Here is a 17,719-nt window from a genome sequence, read left to right as displayed (position 1 = left end):
ATTTTCAGAGTTAAAACAAGGAATTTGTGTCCCGCGCGCTACAATGTAGCTAATGCTAAATATTTAATTCCCGCGGGTGCTAATTACAGAGCACTGGCAACACAGATTCACATTTTTTTCCCTACCACCCCCCAATAACAACTGTAAAAGCAATTTAAGCATTTTTTTCAATTAATTAAACACATAGTCTTCCAGTAACCTCTTGTCATTTTGCCCTCAAGGACCAGAGCTAATAAGTGGAAATGCGGGCGCGTGTGTTTTCATCTTTGCAAAATGCTCCGACAAAGGAATTAAAAAGCCAAGACGCGTCATTTTCACGAGACGGATCGCACTCTCTGCCCCGTGGTATTACTGCATGTGTACTCTGCACATATCAGATGACTGCAAGCGGCTGCCATTATGTTATCAAAGCCGCCTCGGCCGAGGAGCTAATCCCTGATGTATTTTTAGTCACAAGTGACTGATGAAGTGAAATTACTATATCAGTGATAAAAAAAATGGGGTAGTTCTTTGTGAAAAGCTTTTACAAGATCGCTCTTTAACGCTGTAGCTGCAATCTAAATGAACTTGTACGACAGCAGCGAGCAGCGCCACAATACGTCCGAGATGACTCCGAGGTGAAGCGCAGATAAGGATATATTATGCGTTCATAATACGCCGAAATGATCATTTCGGCTATAAAATGTCCGTTTCCATTGTGCCGCCGGGCCGGCGGAATATGAAAACAGGTCCTCCATTCAGTTAGACATAACTCAATCAGTGGAAGGAATAACGAGGCAAATCTAATCAGGGTTTTTAGTCATTATAAGTGTGGGTATTTTTTTCAAGGGCAAGATGGACTCCAACTTTCTGTTGACGCCATGTCTTTGCATTGTGTTTGTTCTCAGCCTTCCCCTCTTCATTGCACAAGCAAAATCATTTCTGTATATATATCAATGTTTTTAATGTGTTCCATATATTTATTATTAGTGGTAACTAATGTAATGTTAAATGAAAAAGAAAATGTAAAAGAATACATTCAAATTCAATATATGATATGCATATTTAAATTAAATTTATTTATTAAAAAAAAACATTTATAGAAGGTTTAAATCATTAATTAAAATAATCTGGGATTTGAGCATTATTTTCAAATGTATTAAAGTTTAAATTCATTAAAGTTTCTCAGTCCTGCTCGTTCATTTATTCATTCATTCTTTCACCCACAGATTGTAACTAAATTCTAAAAATTGAGTATTTGCCAGTACTGGGATAAACTAAAGGCTTAAAAATACAGCTGCAAATAACGAATAAAATTACATATTTTGGAAGACAAGTATGTTTTGGAAAATGTATATAAATGTAAATGGCATGTTATGCATTGATTTGTTTCTGGGGGGAAAAATGACACTATAAGCATGTATGTGTGTTTCCCGCTAGTTAGAACCTCAGCAATGAAGAAATCCTTCCAACAAAGCATTGGACGAACAAGTGAGGGCACTTTTTGAAGGGCAAACTGGACTTGAATGGCGCCATTTCAAACTTCCTGACAATGCCTGTTCTTCTTTTGTGTTTGTGGCCCACATGTGACTTATTAAAGAAGGGATGCTGGCACACCCTTCCTTCTTGGGGCTTCCCCCCTCCTGTTGTTGCAGCAGATCACAAGCAAGCTGTGAAATCCAGCTAATAGTCATTATGGGATGCCGGCGCTCCCCGAAGCCTACCTGCTTGCCAAGGCGGAGTCGCTCGACGCCGACGTACATTTGCATGGTGTCATTTTACGAGCAGACTGCCGACGGGATCAGCCGCATGGCTAATGCGAGTAAATAGGAGGGAAGGAAGACGGGGAATTACGTGTCCTGCACTTGGCGACACATGAAAGGAATTATTATACAACAACAGCACGACCCGGTGACACTAAAAAGAGCCGGCAGAATGTGATTTTTCTCCTGATGTAAAATTAATGAGCACGCAGCTTGTAGATGCCCCCCTCTGATGCATGTGTGTGAGCTCTAAGAACTCATGCAGTCAATAATTCTATTTCTGATCTCCGGGTGGCTAAGGTTTCAAAGTGGTTTCAAAATGGGCTTCCACAAAGCCGGAAGCACCGATTGGAATTCTCCTCTTTACCTCTTGCTGTTTTGTGTCTTTGCTTTTTTTTTGTAAAGATTTTACTTACAGACAAGATGCATAAAAGTAGAAAAACTGTCATATACATGCCAGTCCACTAGGTGGCACTGTCATTTTGAAAAAAATGCCTAGTATTTATTTTAAATTTTGCTATTTGAGACTTGGAGCTCAACAAGTTGTCGTCAAGGTAATGGAAACCAAACTCACCTTTGGCATTACAAAACTGATATTTTTGGACAGGCTTAGGTGGAAACGTGCTCGAACAATACTTGGCTGTTTTGATCAAATATTTCATGTGAATATTAAGACACTCACTATGACACATTGAAAATATGAGCATCAAACTATTGCGGTGGCTTGAAGTCTCAACAAGCAATTTCACATTAAACTGAACTTTGAGGAAAAACATGCCCCAAAAGTTCAAACAATCCATCTTTATGTGGCATTTGAACTGGTTAACGATGGCGTCTCCTCGTTGCTCACCAATGTCTGGAATCTTTTTGACGAAGAGAGCCATAAAAGCAAAATATTTGGAAATTTGTTTCAGTCAGAATACATATAATAAAATATTATATATAATAAAATATTATATATATATTCTATATTTTAAAAGTAATTTCAACTAAATGTCAGTACAATAAGCCTCAGATTTTTTTTTTTTTAAATAATGTTATATTACTCACCATGCGACTTCTGCTGCATGGATTTGCTGATGTCTTTGTAGTCTGGTTGCTACTTGGTGAGGTTAAGCTTCATGCAAGCGTTGAGACTTTCATCCGTAGATTGTTCTTGATGTTTTAAAGTTGTGAGAATGGCTGCTCACATGCATACGTAGATCCAAACATGGTCAATACAGGTACAGACATGTGACATGTGACAGGAAGCGCGTTGAAAGTTTTGAGAATCAGCTGGTCTTCGGGTTGAATTTTTTTCATGAACGTTTAAGCATACTCGCCATCTGCGAATGATTTTCCATTCTTCACTCTTGCTAAAGATCCAGCGGAATTATAGTCACCTTGCCGGGTCTATACGCGGAGTTGCTGCTGGCTTGCTTTGCACCTTGGTCAGTAGCTCTTGGCACGCTTTCTTTCCAATGTCTCCTGCAGGTTATTTTGATGCAAAGGTAACATGACGCGTGTCGAAGTGCATTTTTACATTCCACCGTTTCATCGATGCAATTTTGTCATTGCAAATTAGACATACTGCAGAACCTGCACCTTCCACAAAGGCAAATTATTCTGTCCATTCATTCTGAAATGTACAATAATCGTCATCTTTTTTTTCTTTTTCACCATCTTTGTCGAAGGGTTAGATTTGAGCAGACTGATTCAAAGGGGGGCGTTTACCTGGAGGCTATTATCCAATTAAAATAATGGACAGTTGCTCAACTCCTGAGCTCATGACCGAGCAAACTAATTCTAAAGGGGGCGTTTACCTGTAGGCTATTATCCAATTAAAACAATGGACAGTTGCTCCTGCGGCCCTGAACAGGATTTAGCCGCAAAAAAATTGATGGCTGGATTAAAACAAGTGATAATATGTTTTATCTGAAGAGCGTAAATGTGCGAGCCAGATGCAATCATAAAAAGAGCCATACCTGGCTCGTGAGCCATAAATTCCCAACCCCTGGGCTAGATGATGCATGTTTGTCACGTGATCATACAGTCAAACAAAGCCAAAGCTTCATTTTTCAGAGTACACTTTGTAGTGTTTCAAATAGAAGCAAGTTTTCATTTGGTTTCAAATCCATCCCCATTTACACACAAGAAAAGCTGTTGTTTGTTTAGTTACAGTACCCGATGTAAGCCGAGCCGTGACCTTTCAACCAACCTACGTACCAAACCACGGTTTTGGGCATGTCTCCTGGAGCGTACCTCAAAGGGTAAAATACACTTGCAGATAAAAATGGCCTTAAGTCAACAGCCCTTCAATACTGAGAAGGTCTCCTTACTCAGTTCCTTGGTGAAGAATAAAAAAAAAAAATGGAAAAAGAGGTTGGGGGTGTTGGTGGGGGGCATCCTCCCCTTCCACATGTAGCGTGGCGAGGAAAGACGAGGAAGCGCGGGGGGTCAGGGCTCCCGGTGCTAAACTGTGAAAAGGCAAAAACGTTTGGCGGAGTAATTACACGCCGCACTGCTCTGGGAGTGATTAGTGATAGTTGTCTGTGCCGAGTGTTTGCAGCTCGCAGCCTTTATGGGGCCACGCTTGCCTTGCTTTGCTAACGTCTCCATTGCATTTGCATCAGGAGACCGGCGAAGGAGTTGCATGTGTCAACATAAATAGTGTGAGCTCACCCGACCTGAAACAAGCAATGTGTTTTTATGGAGGAACTATCACAATATTTAAGTTTCACCAAGCTTTTTACTTGGAAATACAATTAGCAAACATAAAAGGCAAAGTATCGTCGATTGACTAATCTATTGGCCTTTATATATACATTTATGTATTTATTAATAAATAAAATTATTTAAGTGTATGTATTATTTTGTTAAAAAATACTCAAATCAATCAATTCATTGTATTTATATTTATTTATATTTTATTTATATTGTTATTTTTTTAGTATGTACCGTATTACTGTGCATTCGATGTAACGGCACACGGTGATAAATTCACGTAAAGTTGATAACAGAAAGATTAAATGATTGGGAAGAAGAGCACAGCTTTTGTTTATCCGTGTAGCAGATGTTTATTTGATGTTCCAAATTCACATTGTATGCACTTGATTACAGCAACAACAAAACAAAAGTACTACCCTTTCTTCGTGTTTTTCTTGAGCTTGCTGCCTTTGAAACAGCTGCCAATAGATACATAGGCCATCAAAATTGGTCCTGAGACTTACAAGAAGCGTTTGATTCGAAGTTGGAATGTCATGTCATTTAGGCATTCATACCTCTTTGATAAAGCATTGGAAGAAAGAGGTAAACAAATGATTAGGGCAACTATACTCCATCAGAATTGTAAAATTAATAATAATAATCATCATTTAGCTCACAAGTGTTAAACCCGTGGCCCAGGGGTCATATCTGACCCACTACATCATTTCTTGTGGCCTGCTAAAGCATAAGTCTATTGCTCAAATCGGTTGCTAAATTGTCTTCACTTTTAAGACATTAAAATATTGCAGGACTTGCAATATTACACATCTTTATGGTTTCACTGTCACAACAGCCACCTAAGGAACTTAAATGTGATCGGAATGAGATTGACACCCCTGCTTGAGATACTGAGTGGCACAGCTGAGTGGAAAGAGACATGAAAAATTCGGGGAAATATCTTAAAATACCAACTAAATATGCACCAGGTGTCAGGAATTTTCTGCTTTGGATGTCGGACAAAAACAATCTTTCGAGGAAGACTTGGCAACGCCTGAGAGGAACATCTGTGCCTTGTCCAAACTCAACTGACATTATTTCGACATGTTTGACTTTTAAATATTCACTTACACCCGCAATTAGCTCACGGAATTGAAAGTTTATGTCAAAGCGGTGAAAAATTCAATAAATTAAACATTTAGAATAACATTTGGCGGTATGTTTTGGTGTGATGATTAGTTTTTATCTTCCGACCTACCCACCTACCAACCTTTCTGTAATAATCCAAGATTCCACAAGATGGCGCCAAAGCCCTGGATAATAGGAAAGTAGTAATTGGTGTCAAGGAACTGTGTGGAAGTGATGCATCTTTGTATGTGGGTGATGCATCAAGTTTAGCCTCGTTTGTTGATGGAGACTCTTCATCACATGGACACACACACGTTAAGTGCCATCATATTTTGGGCCTCAATTACTGTTTAAAATGAGTAAATGGGTTAGAGGCACCATTTTGACATTTTTTGCCCGCAGTCATGCATAACACACCACTGAAAAGACATTGTTTGTGAATTGTTTTGTTTTGTGTTGTTCAAAGTTTTGGCGGATTATAGTTTGAGCACCACAAGCAGTTAATGAAAGTTGCTGACTCAAGAGAAGGAAAAGCGTGCCTATTTGAATTTCTAATGGCATTATGAAACACAGCTGGCAGCACGCAAAATGGTAAGACGACACCATATCAAAGAGTGTCCTGAACAAAATAAACAACAACAATGCGGCTGCTGTGGAATGCAAAAAGAGAACATGACACCACACCTCCTCCAAGCCCAGAAAACCACAGTTCAAAATAATAAAAATCAATTATGAATTTAAACAAAATATTCTGCAACTCATGTTACATAAAACTCCCTTTGCATATATTTTAGGTATAGGGCTATTATAGTTTTGAGATTCCTTTAAGATTTTACTGTGACTAAATTAAATTAAATGGTTTAAAATGGTTTATTTTTATTTGTGACAGCTGAATGAAATGTAAAATGCAACTTTGAAAAAATGATGATGATGATGATGATGATGATGAAGATCTAATTTTAAAACGTTCAATTGGGTCCCAGTGACGACATCTCACCACATCCAAGATAGGAGAAATGGTGGCGGGGTGATGTCAGAGTTCTACCTTGAACACAACAGACAAAAGAACACAATTAGAAATACTCTTGAAGGTGTCAGTGGCCTGTTTAAATGACAAAAATGGAAAGTGTGAAGGTTTTTCTCAGCCTTGTTTTTGGTGACCGTAGTGATGGTGGGGGTGCCATGATGTCAGATGGCGGTGGCATATCGTTTACAAGCCCCCTCACATGTCTGCCCTCTACTTAAAGTCAGCTCTGCATTACAAGCCTATTAAAAGCTACTTTTAATTATGCCTCCCGAGCTCTTGCCAGATGAACTTCCTTCGTATGGCATGTGTGCACTTAGGAGTGGCACCGTTTTTCTCCTTTTTTTTTTTTTTCTTCCGGTGGTCCAATTAAAGGCCATGTTGACAGATTAAGGCTGCTTCTGGTTTTGTGCTCCAATAACATATTTAGGGAAGATGATGAGCATGGAGTAGAGATCGGGGGTTTGGGGTGGGGAGGGCTAAAGAGAGAGGAAGAGTGGGTGAACCCTGAGGGATTAATGTGTTTACATTACCTGGGCTGTGATCTATCACCAACCTCGTCAAATTTCATTATGCCTCACATACAGTATATATGCAAGCTGAGCGCTACGCTCCTTTTTTTCCGATTCCAGTTGGTGCAAATGTGTGCAGTGCGGCGGTTGTTAGCATCTCGAACAACAATTCACGTTCACATCCATAGACACATTCACACACATATAATCAACACATTTTATGTTTCACAAAACAGCTTTTAACTTCTTTTTTTTTTTACACTTGTATGCAAGTTAAGAAAGTTAAATATACAGTGCAGAACGCTGGCTCACCTTCAGAAATTCCTTACTGACAATTTTGTGGAAACTACATTTCCATCATGACTGAATCACCTCATTTTAGTTGGCAATTTAGTCTTGCTAAACGATGGTTAACTTCTTTTTTTTCACTTGTATGACAGTTAAGAATGTGAAAAATCACCATTCCGATTATTGACTTGATTTAAATTTATTATAAAACAAAAAATCTTTTTAGGGTACTGCTGCTATGTGGTGTCATATTTTGGTTTTATTTTAGTGTAGCTTTGTTTTTACACACATCATATAAATGGTAAAATATTGATTTTACAGTTAGCAAAGCTTTTATGATGGTACAATATGATTGTGAATTTATTATTTTATTTTCACAATTACAAAATAATTATTTTGCAAAAAGTCCCTTGTTTGACTGTATTATGTATCTGTTGTGTACGTACGGCATCATCACATATGAATGCTGACTGCAAGGCGCTCCCATTCACACTTGGGCTTCATTATAACAAATCAATATTCATTTAGTCAGCCCACCTATTGACTCCCTACCGAAATAATATTACAGGTCATTTGTCACGTCACCGAGCAAGGACAATTAGATCCTTTATCCTCCCCCTAAAAAGTGGATATTGAGTAAGTCTGGATAACACCCAAGTGTAAATAAGTATTTTCTTCATAAAACACTATAGGCAGGGAGAAGAAAAATCAATAGCTGCTTCCTGTGATCCATCTCAAGCGAATCAATCATCGTGTGTGCAGCAGGGCGAGCAGGAGGAGGAGGAAGGCGGCGGTCTGCAATCTTTGGCCGATACCCCCTAATTTTGGAGCCGCTTCTCATAATGGGGTCATCATTTCATCACTTAGTGCATCCAGCAGTCTGCCATTCAGCCCCATGAGGGTGGGCGGCGCCATCTGATGAACACCATACATCTTCATCCAGGTCAGGAAAGGAAAGGAAAAGCAGATCAGAAAAGCACACTCTTTCATTGTAATTCACAAAACAGTATGTGTGAGTCAAATTCATCTTCATAGATCTGATTTTATATATTTATATATATATGTAATAATTGAATAACATGAATCCTCTTTCTAGCATTTCCATGGTCAAATAATTAATGATAAACATAATACAAATAAGTATTCAAGGCAAAAATAAGTCACATCAATTTAGATCCCCTAAAGCATTATTTTGGATTGAGGGAGGGGCATTTGGGGGGGGGGGGGCGAGGGGAACTGTTTTGAATTTCAATTGACTTCCAAATGGCAAAAAGCCCTCAGCTAATACATCAAAGAAAAATTGGTGTCAACTAATCGGTTTAGGACAAAATCCCATGAATACTTCAAGCATTTTTTTGTGCACCACTTAAAAAAAAATCACATTCATAAGGGCTTCTGATGCAAGAAAAAAGTTTTCAAGGGTGCACAAAGTAATAAATGAAATATGGACTACTCAAACACAAACTATCAATTTAGAAAACAAAAATACACACTCACCTGTGTGTGTGCAGTTGTCACAATGACTCCCCGCTGTATGATTAATGCAATTAGCATTTATGCAATAAAACTAAAGAATAAATAAAAGGTCCCATTCCGATGAGTCTTGTATTGGTGTCAGCATCATGCTGCTGTGCCGCGCTGTCATCTGATCATTAGGTGCTCCACTCGCTTTTGTTTAGCCCTCCCCTGCTCCTCTCTCCGCTTTTTCCTTCTTTTTTAAAAGGCTGCCTCCATTCCTCTCTGTTCCTGCGTCATTGCTCTTTTCCCCCCTTTATTTGCGCTGTAGATTTTTTTAACCACGTGATCACCAGTCGCGCGCACACACTCTTTAGCAGCGCCTACAGCGATCCCTTTCGGCTTAACGGGGACTTGAACTAGACGGCAGAGGCAATCCACACATGCGGAGAAAATACACTGCTTAGAATTATAATATATGATCATATTACATTAAAGATAATACAGTCCACCCACCGATTTTTTTTACACCATTCGTACGTGCTAAAACAAGTAAATTTGATAAATGCACAACATTTTTTAATAAAGTCTATTAAGATGCATATATTATTTCTTTTGCCAAATGAGTTGTGTGGCCAATCTGACAAACAATAAATTATTTAAAAATAAACTAAATGATAATAATGACAAATAAATCATGCACGTGCCATAATCAAGACAATTTAACAGATAAAATAAGAATAAGTCTAACAATACGTAGCATCGCATTTCCAAACTAATAGGCAGATATATAACAATTGAAATAACAATAGCAGAAAAAAACAAAATGGGCTTTTTTGTTTTAAAGCATAAATGGACCCTCACGAATGTGCGCAATCTGTTTAAATGCGACGCACCGCTCTCACACACTCTGACACACACTTTGGTAATTACTGCCACACGATCACACTCACGAAGACGCACGCTTGTACTTCCACTTGAGACAGGCAAAGATACCGTGCACAAATTAAATAAGATCTATTTTCTTTCAAAATCCACCTGAATACGCATCGTTGCAGTATCTCAAGCTGTTTTTCTACGTGCAAAAACACGCAGAAAGTACAAAAAGGAATAAGATAAAGAGCGGATGAAAAAAAATATTAAAGTACATTCAAAAATAAATCCTTGTTGTGACCCTCTCTCAAAAGCAGTCGAGTGGAGTGCGCAGAAAAACAAAAAACATATGAAAGGGGAAACAAAAAAGTTGCCAAGACTGGCGTGATGTCGCCATCAGAAATGAGCCGTTGCATTGTTCCACTTGGGGAGGGAGCGTGTGAAGACCAATAAATATATATATATATAAGTGAGAAATGAAATAATGTTAGTTAACGCGAGAGATGTTGGAGGGAGAGAGAGAGAGAGAGAGAGAGAGAGAGAGAGAGAGAGAGAGAGAGAGAGAGAGGGGGGGGGGGGCGCTTTGAGCGAGCGCTCACTCCACTTTGCAGTGACTACACCCCTCAAGAGGAGGGAGGCGGAGGAGCACGGGGAGGAGGAGCGTGCTGTGCAGCGAAGTAGGCTCCTCAATTTCCAACTTAGCATCTTGGCATACGCGACTAGATTTTCCCATGCAGGGCAGGCGAAGCCCCCCTAAAAAGTCTGCTCCACGGCCGAAAGCAAAATAGCTACGCGGACACCAAAAGAGAGGATCTGCAAGAACTTTTACCTCAAAAGAAAAAGAGACAACTGGAGAATTTTTTTCAGGGGGAGGAGCAGGAGAAGGAGGCAGCAGGTCTCCACACACGGCTGTCTCTATGCGCCCATGAGAGGCTGAGGAGGGGGGGAAACAAGCAAGGGAAAAAAAGCTCAAAAGTGGAGGGGAGACAGTGTTAAACTTGCCGTAGCTATGGCGTACCCTCAGGGCTACTTGTACCAGCCGTCCGCCTCCCTGGCCCTCTACTCGTGCCCGGCAGCCTACGGCACCAGCGTCATCTCGGGACCCAGGACGGAGGAGATCGGCCGCTCGTCGTCAGGCTCTGCGTTCGCACCCTACGCCGGATCCACCACCGCCTCCACCGCGGCGGCCGCCGCTGCTGCAGCCGCAGCCGCCTTTAGCGGCGCTTCGCCCGGCTACAACTCGCACCACTTGCCGTACGGCGCAGACGCGGCGGCGGCTGCGGCGGCCACTTTTACCTCGTACGTGGTGAGTACACGATTTTTATCTTTCAAAAAAAAAAAAGTTTCAATTGGAAGTGATCGATTAGGAAGTCATCATAGAGAAAAGTTGTCATTTAAACGTGTGGTGTATTTTTGGAGGGAGGGCGTTGATTTGTGCTTTTTAATGGGTGAAAGGGATGCATGCATTAATTAGCATCATTATGTTCATTTTTTTTATTCTAAAATTTTCTTGCACAAGAAAAAAAAACCGTTTTGTTTTTTTATTATTTTGCCTTTTTTGAGCGTTCACCCAGCATGTCGGCCTGCTTAAAAACAAAAGCTGACACGTCATATAGTTTTTGAGAAGACCATAGTTTGCATATTGATTTTTTTTAACACAAATAAAACCTTATCAAACAAATATTAAAGTCGTTAAAATCAGCGTTATAGCGCATTAAGGGAGTGTATGAATATTTTGCATTGTGCTATGCAGAGCTCCCCCTACGACCACTCGACGGGTATGGCCGGCTCAATCGGGTACCACCCGTACGCAGCGCCCCTGGGCTCTTACCCATACGGCGACCCGGCCTACCGCAAAAACGCCACGCGTGACGCCACCGCCACGCTCAAGGCCTGGCTCAACGAGCACCGCAAGAACCCGTACCCGACCAAGGGCGAAAAGATCATGCTGGCCATCATCACCAAGATGACACTGACCCAGGTCTCCACCTGGTTCGCCAACGCCCGCAGGAGACTCAAGAAGGAGAACAAGATGACGTGGACGCCGCGCAACCGCAGCGAGGACGAGGAGGAGGACGAGAACATCGACCTGGAGAAGAACGACGACGACGACGTAACCCCAAATAATAATAATAACAACTTCAAACCCACCGGAGACAAGACTCAAGAATCCTCGGATACTGAAGCAGGTTGGTGGTGCACATGCACGCAGTGGGAGGGGGGGGAGAGAAAAAAAACATCAATTTTTCATCGCAGTCGTTTCTACTCAGGGTGCAAAATTGATTGCTGGTTAATGGCAGTGTATTATTTATAATGGGACAATCGCTTTAAATAATAATCACCTTGAACTGCCCTCGTTTGACTTGCCAGCGCATGAAAGTGCTGCTCATGCAAAGTGTTTAGCACGCCATTTATCTCCAAATGCATAATAACGGTGGATTGGCCTCATTAAAAAGCAGAATTATGATTATTGTCGTTTGTTTAGTCGTTTTTTAAATAGCTTAGACTGAATATTTAAATGATCTTTATTACGCATCTGAAGGTTGTTTGCGTCATGCCCTCGCAGATGCCAAAGCACTGCACCCAGGGGACGTAGGCTGCGATCGCTTCAAGGAGGACCCCCTGCACCCCAAGGACACGGACCCCCTCCTGAGCGACTCCGAGTCTAAAGAACCGGAGGACCCGCAGGAGCGGACTACTGACTTGTTGTTGGATTCTTCTTCCTCTTCCGCCTGCGGCGGCAAACCTACCACTTCGTCCCCACGCGCGGCTGGGGCTCCTTCGTCGGACCTAAGCCACGCGCCCACCTCCGTCATCCACTCGCCCCCTTCGGCCCCCAAACCCAAACTGTGGTCCCTTGCTGAAATAGCCACCTCGTCGGACCGCTGCAAAAGCAGCGGGGACGCGCAGCAACTGCAGCGGAGCGAGCAGCAGCCTTGCTCGGTCGTCATGGGGCCCGCGTCAGGCTCCCCTTCCCGCTCCTCCCCCGGCGTTCTTTCGCGGCCCCTTTATTACGCGTCGCCCTTCTACCCGGGCTATACGAACTACCACGGGGCCACTTTTGGACACCTCCACGGCTCCGGCCCCAGCAGCACTCCCTCCTCCACGGCGCACTTCAATGGATTAAACCAGACTGTGTTAAGTAGGGCTGAGGCTTTGGTGAGAGAGAGCCACAGAGTGAGAGGCCAAACGCAGGTAGAGCTTTGTAAAGACCCTCCTTACGAACTGAAGAAAGGTATGTCAAACATTTAACAGCTCCAAAAAAATTGACTTCTTTTTAATTTATTTCCCCCCCAAAAAAACAACACGCAGAACAAAGGAAAAAAAAACAGTTACGTCTGAACAATATATTCGCTCCCATTCACTGAAGAAAAACTGTTTAGTTTCTCAACGAGTGTAAACGAGAATGGTCTTAAGGCTGCAGCCGAAGTTATTTGTATTAAACATGTATATTTAATGTAGCATTTTTTTGTATTTAAAAAAAAAAGGACGACACGATATCTTTGAAGTAAATTATGGAGAGAGGAAAAACTATATAAATATATTTGTGCAGCAGTTATTTTGTGGGTGCAAATGTGTTTCTATAAAACAAAAAGAAGCGGGGGGGGGGGGGCGTGCACCTGACAAACGCATCAAATTCTATTGCACTTCAGGGGGTACCAGAAAGAGACCTAATTTAAAGATAACATTTAAAGACTGCGCTTTGGTCAAGATTTCTTTAATCACATCAAACGAATCACATTTATTCTTATTAAAAGTTTCCAAAATAATAAACCGTTTAAAGCCAATTACCTCGCGTGTTTTACGCGGTGCAATCAGGTGGAGGGACAAGGTAATGAGCTCGATTTTATGCCGAATTTAGACCTCATTACTATTGCAAAGGGAGGCTGTTTTAAGAGAGAGAGAGAGAGAGAGAGAGAGAGAGAGAGAGAGAGAGAGAGAGAGAGAGAGAGAGAGAGAGAGAGAGAGAGAGAGAGAGAGAGAGAGAGAGAGAGAGAGAGAGAGAGAAACCCTGAATAGTGGCTCCATTAATGCAAGGCGAGGGACACACTCGCTATTTTTAATGACTGTTTGGACACACACACAGATACACACACACACACACACACGCAAACACACACACACACACACACACACACACTGAGAGGAAAAAATAGGTGGGTGGGTTCTTGTTTGTCACGCGTGTCGTGGAAAATCTTCCAACTTCTGCAGGTAGGTGTCACACTTGCCCCTGATTTCACAACAGGAGGTCCCTCTGGTTCTCGTTCTGTTGGTGCTGCTTGCTATGACATTGGACTTACACACAGTAATGTAATAACAATAATAATAATAATACAATTATTATTATTATTATTATGATAACGTTGTCGGGACAATAGTATCTTATAATATCATAATAAGAAATTATGAAGGATTACAGCTAAGATAATTTCAATCATTTCGATGTGCATAATTTTAAGAATAACTATATGATTGAGCAAATAAATACAAACGACATAAAAACGTAATTAAAATATACATTTGGTGTTAAAAATACAGGTTTTTATTTTCCACCATTTGTTATTTTTCCTATAAAAATTTGCAGACAATCGCTGTTCCTGCTATTGGATAAAAAAAAAAGACCAAAAAAAAAGCAAAACACATTTAATTTTTGGAGTTATCATTGCAGATGCTCACTGATCTGATTTCTCATAAGCTTTTGGTCACGATGCCTTGCATAGGACTACAGTCAAAAGTTCACCTATGATGATAATAATGTTGATAATTATTACATGGATTAAGACAACTCTAAGAAGAAAATTTAAAGAATGTTTTACTTATTTTAATTATTGTTTTTGTACAAGCACAGCCTCAGCAGCAAGGCCTTGAGCGCGCACGCACCCGTTAATAAATTCGTTATGTCTGTAAATATTTAAAGGACACAACCAGTATTATGATCATCATTATTAAAAAAAAAATATTTGATTGAAATTCCCTCCAGGCTTTTAACGTGTCACAGATTGGCTCGCGTGCGCGCGCACACACTCACCAATGCGTAATGATGTGTGTATTCTTCTGTTTATTCCCAGGGGCTTCAACAGCTCTGTGTCATGTGCTCTAATTTATTGTCATCATTATTATGGTTATGATTACCTATCGTTTTTATTATTGGAGGGCCGAAACTGCTGCTTTTTTTTTCTGTGACAAATTGTGCTCCGCAGAGCGTTATCTCCACGCCCTCTGTGAGGTGTAAATCACATGACGAGAGGGGTGGAGAGAGACAGCATGACGTTTACATGTCAAATTGGCTGGGGTGCACGTGTGCGCAAAATATGCACGATTATAATTATAATCAGTGCAAACTTCCCCTTTTCTCGTTTTGTGTTTCAGTGCAGAGTGTACACACGGTTCCTCGCTTAATAATTTGATTTTTTTTACACTTAAATAATATATTCACAGCTGAAGAATATAATAAAAATCAAGCCAATATAGTCTCTAAATTAAAGTGAAGGTTAAAGAAAGATGAAATGTTAGTATATGGATTGACATTCATAATGAAAAAAAAGGGGAGTGGGGGGATCCAAGTCGTGGAATTTTAAATGTTGCCCTCGCATACCCTTAAGTCTTATTAGCTGGTGTTATTATCTTTGAAGTGCACACAATGTTCTTTATTACTATAACACATCTATGAACTGTGTTAACAAGTTTAAAATGCCACCAATATTTCACAATGGTTCACTATTTGAGTAAAATTAACCCTTTATATATGGCACTCATCAAAATGATAGGCAAGTGAAAATTGTAACCTTGGAAAATTAGTGTGACACTATTTTTTTTTTTTTACTTCATTATATTTCATAATTATGGCGGTTAGCCAGTTTGCTTGTTTCTCAGTATTCGAATCTTGCCTGTGGCCTTCAGTTTGCATGTGCTTAGTTAGGGTTTCTCCCACGTTGCACAAATATACACAGTAGGTTCATTGAAGACTTTCCCTTTTCCATAGTTGTGAATGTTAGTGGTTGTTCGTATGTGCCCTCTGATTGATGGCTGACCAGTCGAGGGTGTATCCCGCTAATTTCACCAAAATGGCAGCTCACCTGTAACCTTAAGAGCTTTATTATTTTATCACTTTCATTGCCTTTTCTTCCATGATTAAATCACACAGCCTTAATTTGAGTCCATTTAGGCTCAATTTAAAAATCACCAAACATACTTCATTGCCTTTTAAAGCAACCATGGGACCTGTTGATGGGCCGTGTTTATAACTATGACAAAAGCCAAACGCAAGCATGCACGCTGGGGTGAAATGCAGGCGAAATGACTCGACGGATTACTCATTGACTCAAGTGTTGCCAAATGAGGAATGCAATATTGTTGTAATGGAAAGTCTTCAGTTGAATTGAGTTTCAACATCTCAACAGTCACAATTTTGATTGTATTGTATCAGAGCTGCTACGTAAAAGGACAAATTGGATTAAGGACTATGGAATTCCTGTGCGTTGTGTTTTGGGCCGTTGGCGCTTGTCCTCATTCTAGGTCACAGGTGAGTTGGAGACGAAAGGCTGGGTATACATTAAACTGGTCAGGAGCCAATCACAAAGCACACATCCACGTTTAAGCACGAAAATACACAATTTTGGTTCTTCAAAATATGCACGCATGCAAACCCCAAACAGAAAAAAATGGCAGCCATTATTCCACTAGCTTCTTTGGTAGCCTTCAAATTTTGTTGATTACCATGAAGTTAAAAATAAATAAATAAATAAATAAATAAATAAATAAATAAAGGTTCAATTTGGGTCCCCCAAGCCACATTTTGCATAGCCCAAAATTTAAAATAACTCCACACTTAAACTAGGGGAGGAAAAAATAAACATGTCAAGGTAAAGTGCGGCCGTGTCAAGTGTGGGTTCTAAAAGCCTCTCGGACATACTGTAAAGCCACCTCAGATAAGGTGGCGGCAGGGGAAAGAGTGATTTAGCACTTTTTTATTTTTTCGCTGCTTTCTCTCGCGGCCGCTCACTCGCTTCACCGACTGTTTTTCTTATTTCAGCCGAGAGAGCTCCTCTGGGGAGAGATTACACGTGTAATTTTCTGCAGCGAGATGTTTTAAGTGACCTCCCCCTACATAAATAAAACATTTGTATGAGGAGAAAGAAGGAGAAGAAGGGGGAGGAAAACATTAAGTGAGAGTGATGAACTATGAAGTCCTTTAGGAGACCAAAGGGCCGATTCAGGTTGTGAAAACTGACTGAGTTGCAGTGCTGAGTAATAGTAGCTGCTTTTTAGCAATGCCGATTATTAACTTCGTTCGAAAAGTACGCACATATATCGGTATCTTTCCCTAATCCAAGCCGAGGGTCTCTGCCTTGAAGGAGGACGAGGAGCAGCAGGAAGAAGAGGCCGATTCCAAAACACGCAAGTATACGCACAAGCGGTCAACCTTTGATTTCTTTACATTGTTGTTTCCATCCTTCCAATTTCAAATTATGCTTTAACAGTGCAACATAATACAAATGCCAAAGATGGCCAAATGAAACTCGCATCAATGTCGTCATGGTTACAATCCTTGTTGCAACATAAATTGTGCAGCAACACACATAGACAGGCAATATAACACAATTTTATTCTCAGCAAAAAAGTATGACTACTGCAGCTTACTTTCACAACTCTTCTTTGTTTATTAGAGTTGCTGCATTATACTGCCTCCTGGTGGTCAAGGAATGCAAGTCAATGGGCATGAGCAGTGTGGAAGATGAATGAATGAATTAATGAATAAATGAATGAATGACACTCAACTTTTAGCAATCTTGTGTAAGCCCTTGCATTGCGGGCACCACAAAAATTTTTTTTTAAAATATCGACATTTTTAACATTTGTTTTTTAATACATATTTTGACGAAGAAAATTGGCATAAGTATGATTTTTAGAGATTAGAAAATTATGCTTTATGACTTGATTTGATTCCCAGCACAAAATATGTCATTATAAATATAATTTGTGAGGAAATCATTAACGAGGCCATTCAGACGAGA

At 40.5% G+C, this 17,719-nt stretch overlaps 1 protein-coding gene across 1 annotated transcript; it reads left to right on the top strand.

Moving 5' to 3' along the window:
• The first annotated feature begins 10,406 nt into the window (after positions 1–10,406).
• irx5a (iroquois homeobox 5a) lies at positions 10,407–13,264 on the top strand. Its single transcript, XM_085908584.1, has 3 exons — positions 10,407–11,010; positions 11,458–11,893; positions 12,271–13,264. The coding sequence occupies exons 1-3, from the start codon at positions 10,714–10,716 to the stop codon at positions 12,954–12,956; spliced, it is 1,419 nt and encodes a 472-aa protein (XP_085764710.1). The 5' UTR covers positions 10,407–10,713; the 3' UTR covers positions 12,957–13,264.
• Positions 13,265–17,719: the final 4,455 nt, after the last annotated feature.

Source organism: Syngnathus leptorhynchus, chromosome 3 (assembly GCF_054491065.1).
Source record: "Syngnathus leptorhynchus isolate UIUO chromosome 3, UIUO_Slep, whole genome shotgun sequence".
Classification (NCBI taxonomy): domain Eukaryota; kingdom Metazoa; phylum Chordata; class Actinopteri; order Syngnathiformes; family Syngnathidae; genus Syngnathus; species Syngnathus leptorhynchus.
Note: the sequence above shows the minus strand (reverse complement) of the source record. Positions and strands in the feature narration are given on the sequence as shown.

Excerpts from the sequence above, each read along its gene's own strand:
- irx5a (XM_085908584.1), top strand. The coding sequence starts at position 10,714 with ATGGCGTACCCTCAGGGCTACTTGTACCAGCCGTCCGCCTCCCTGGCC. Across the intron at positions 11,011-11,457 it reads CCACTTTTACCTCGTACGTG|AGCTCCCCCTACGACCACTC; the intron begins GTGAGTACACGA and ends TGTGCTATGCAG. Across the intron at positions 11,894-12,270 it reads ATCCTCGGATACTGAAGCAG|ATGCCAAAGCACTGCACCCA; the intron begins GTTGGTGGTGCA and ends ATGCCCTCGCAG.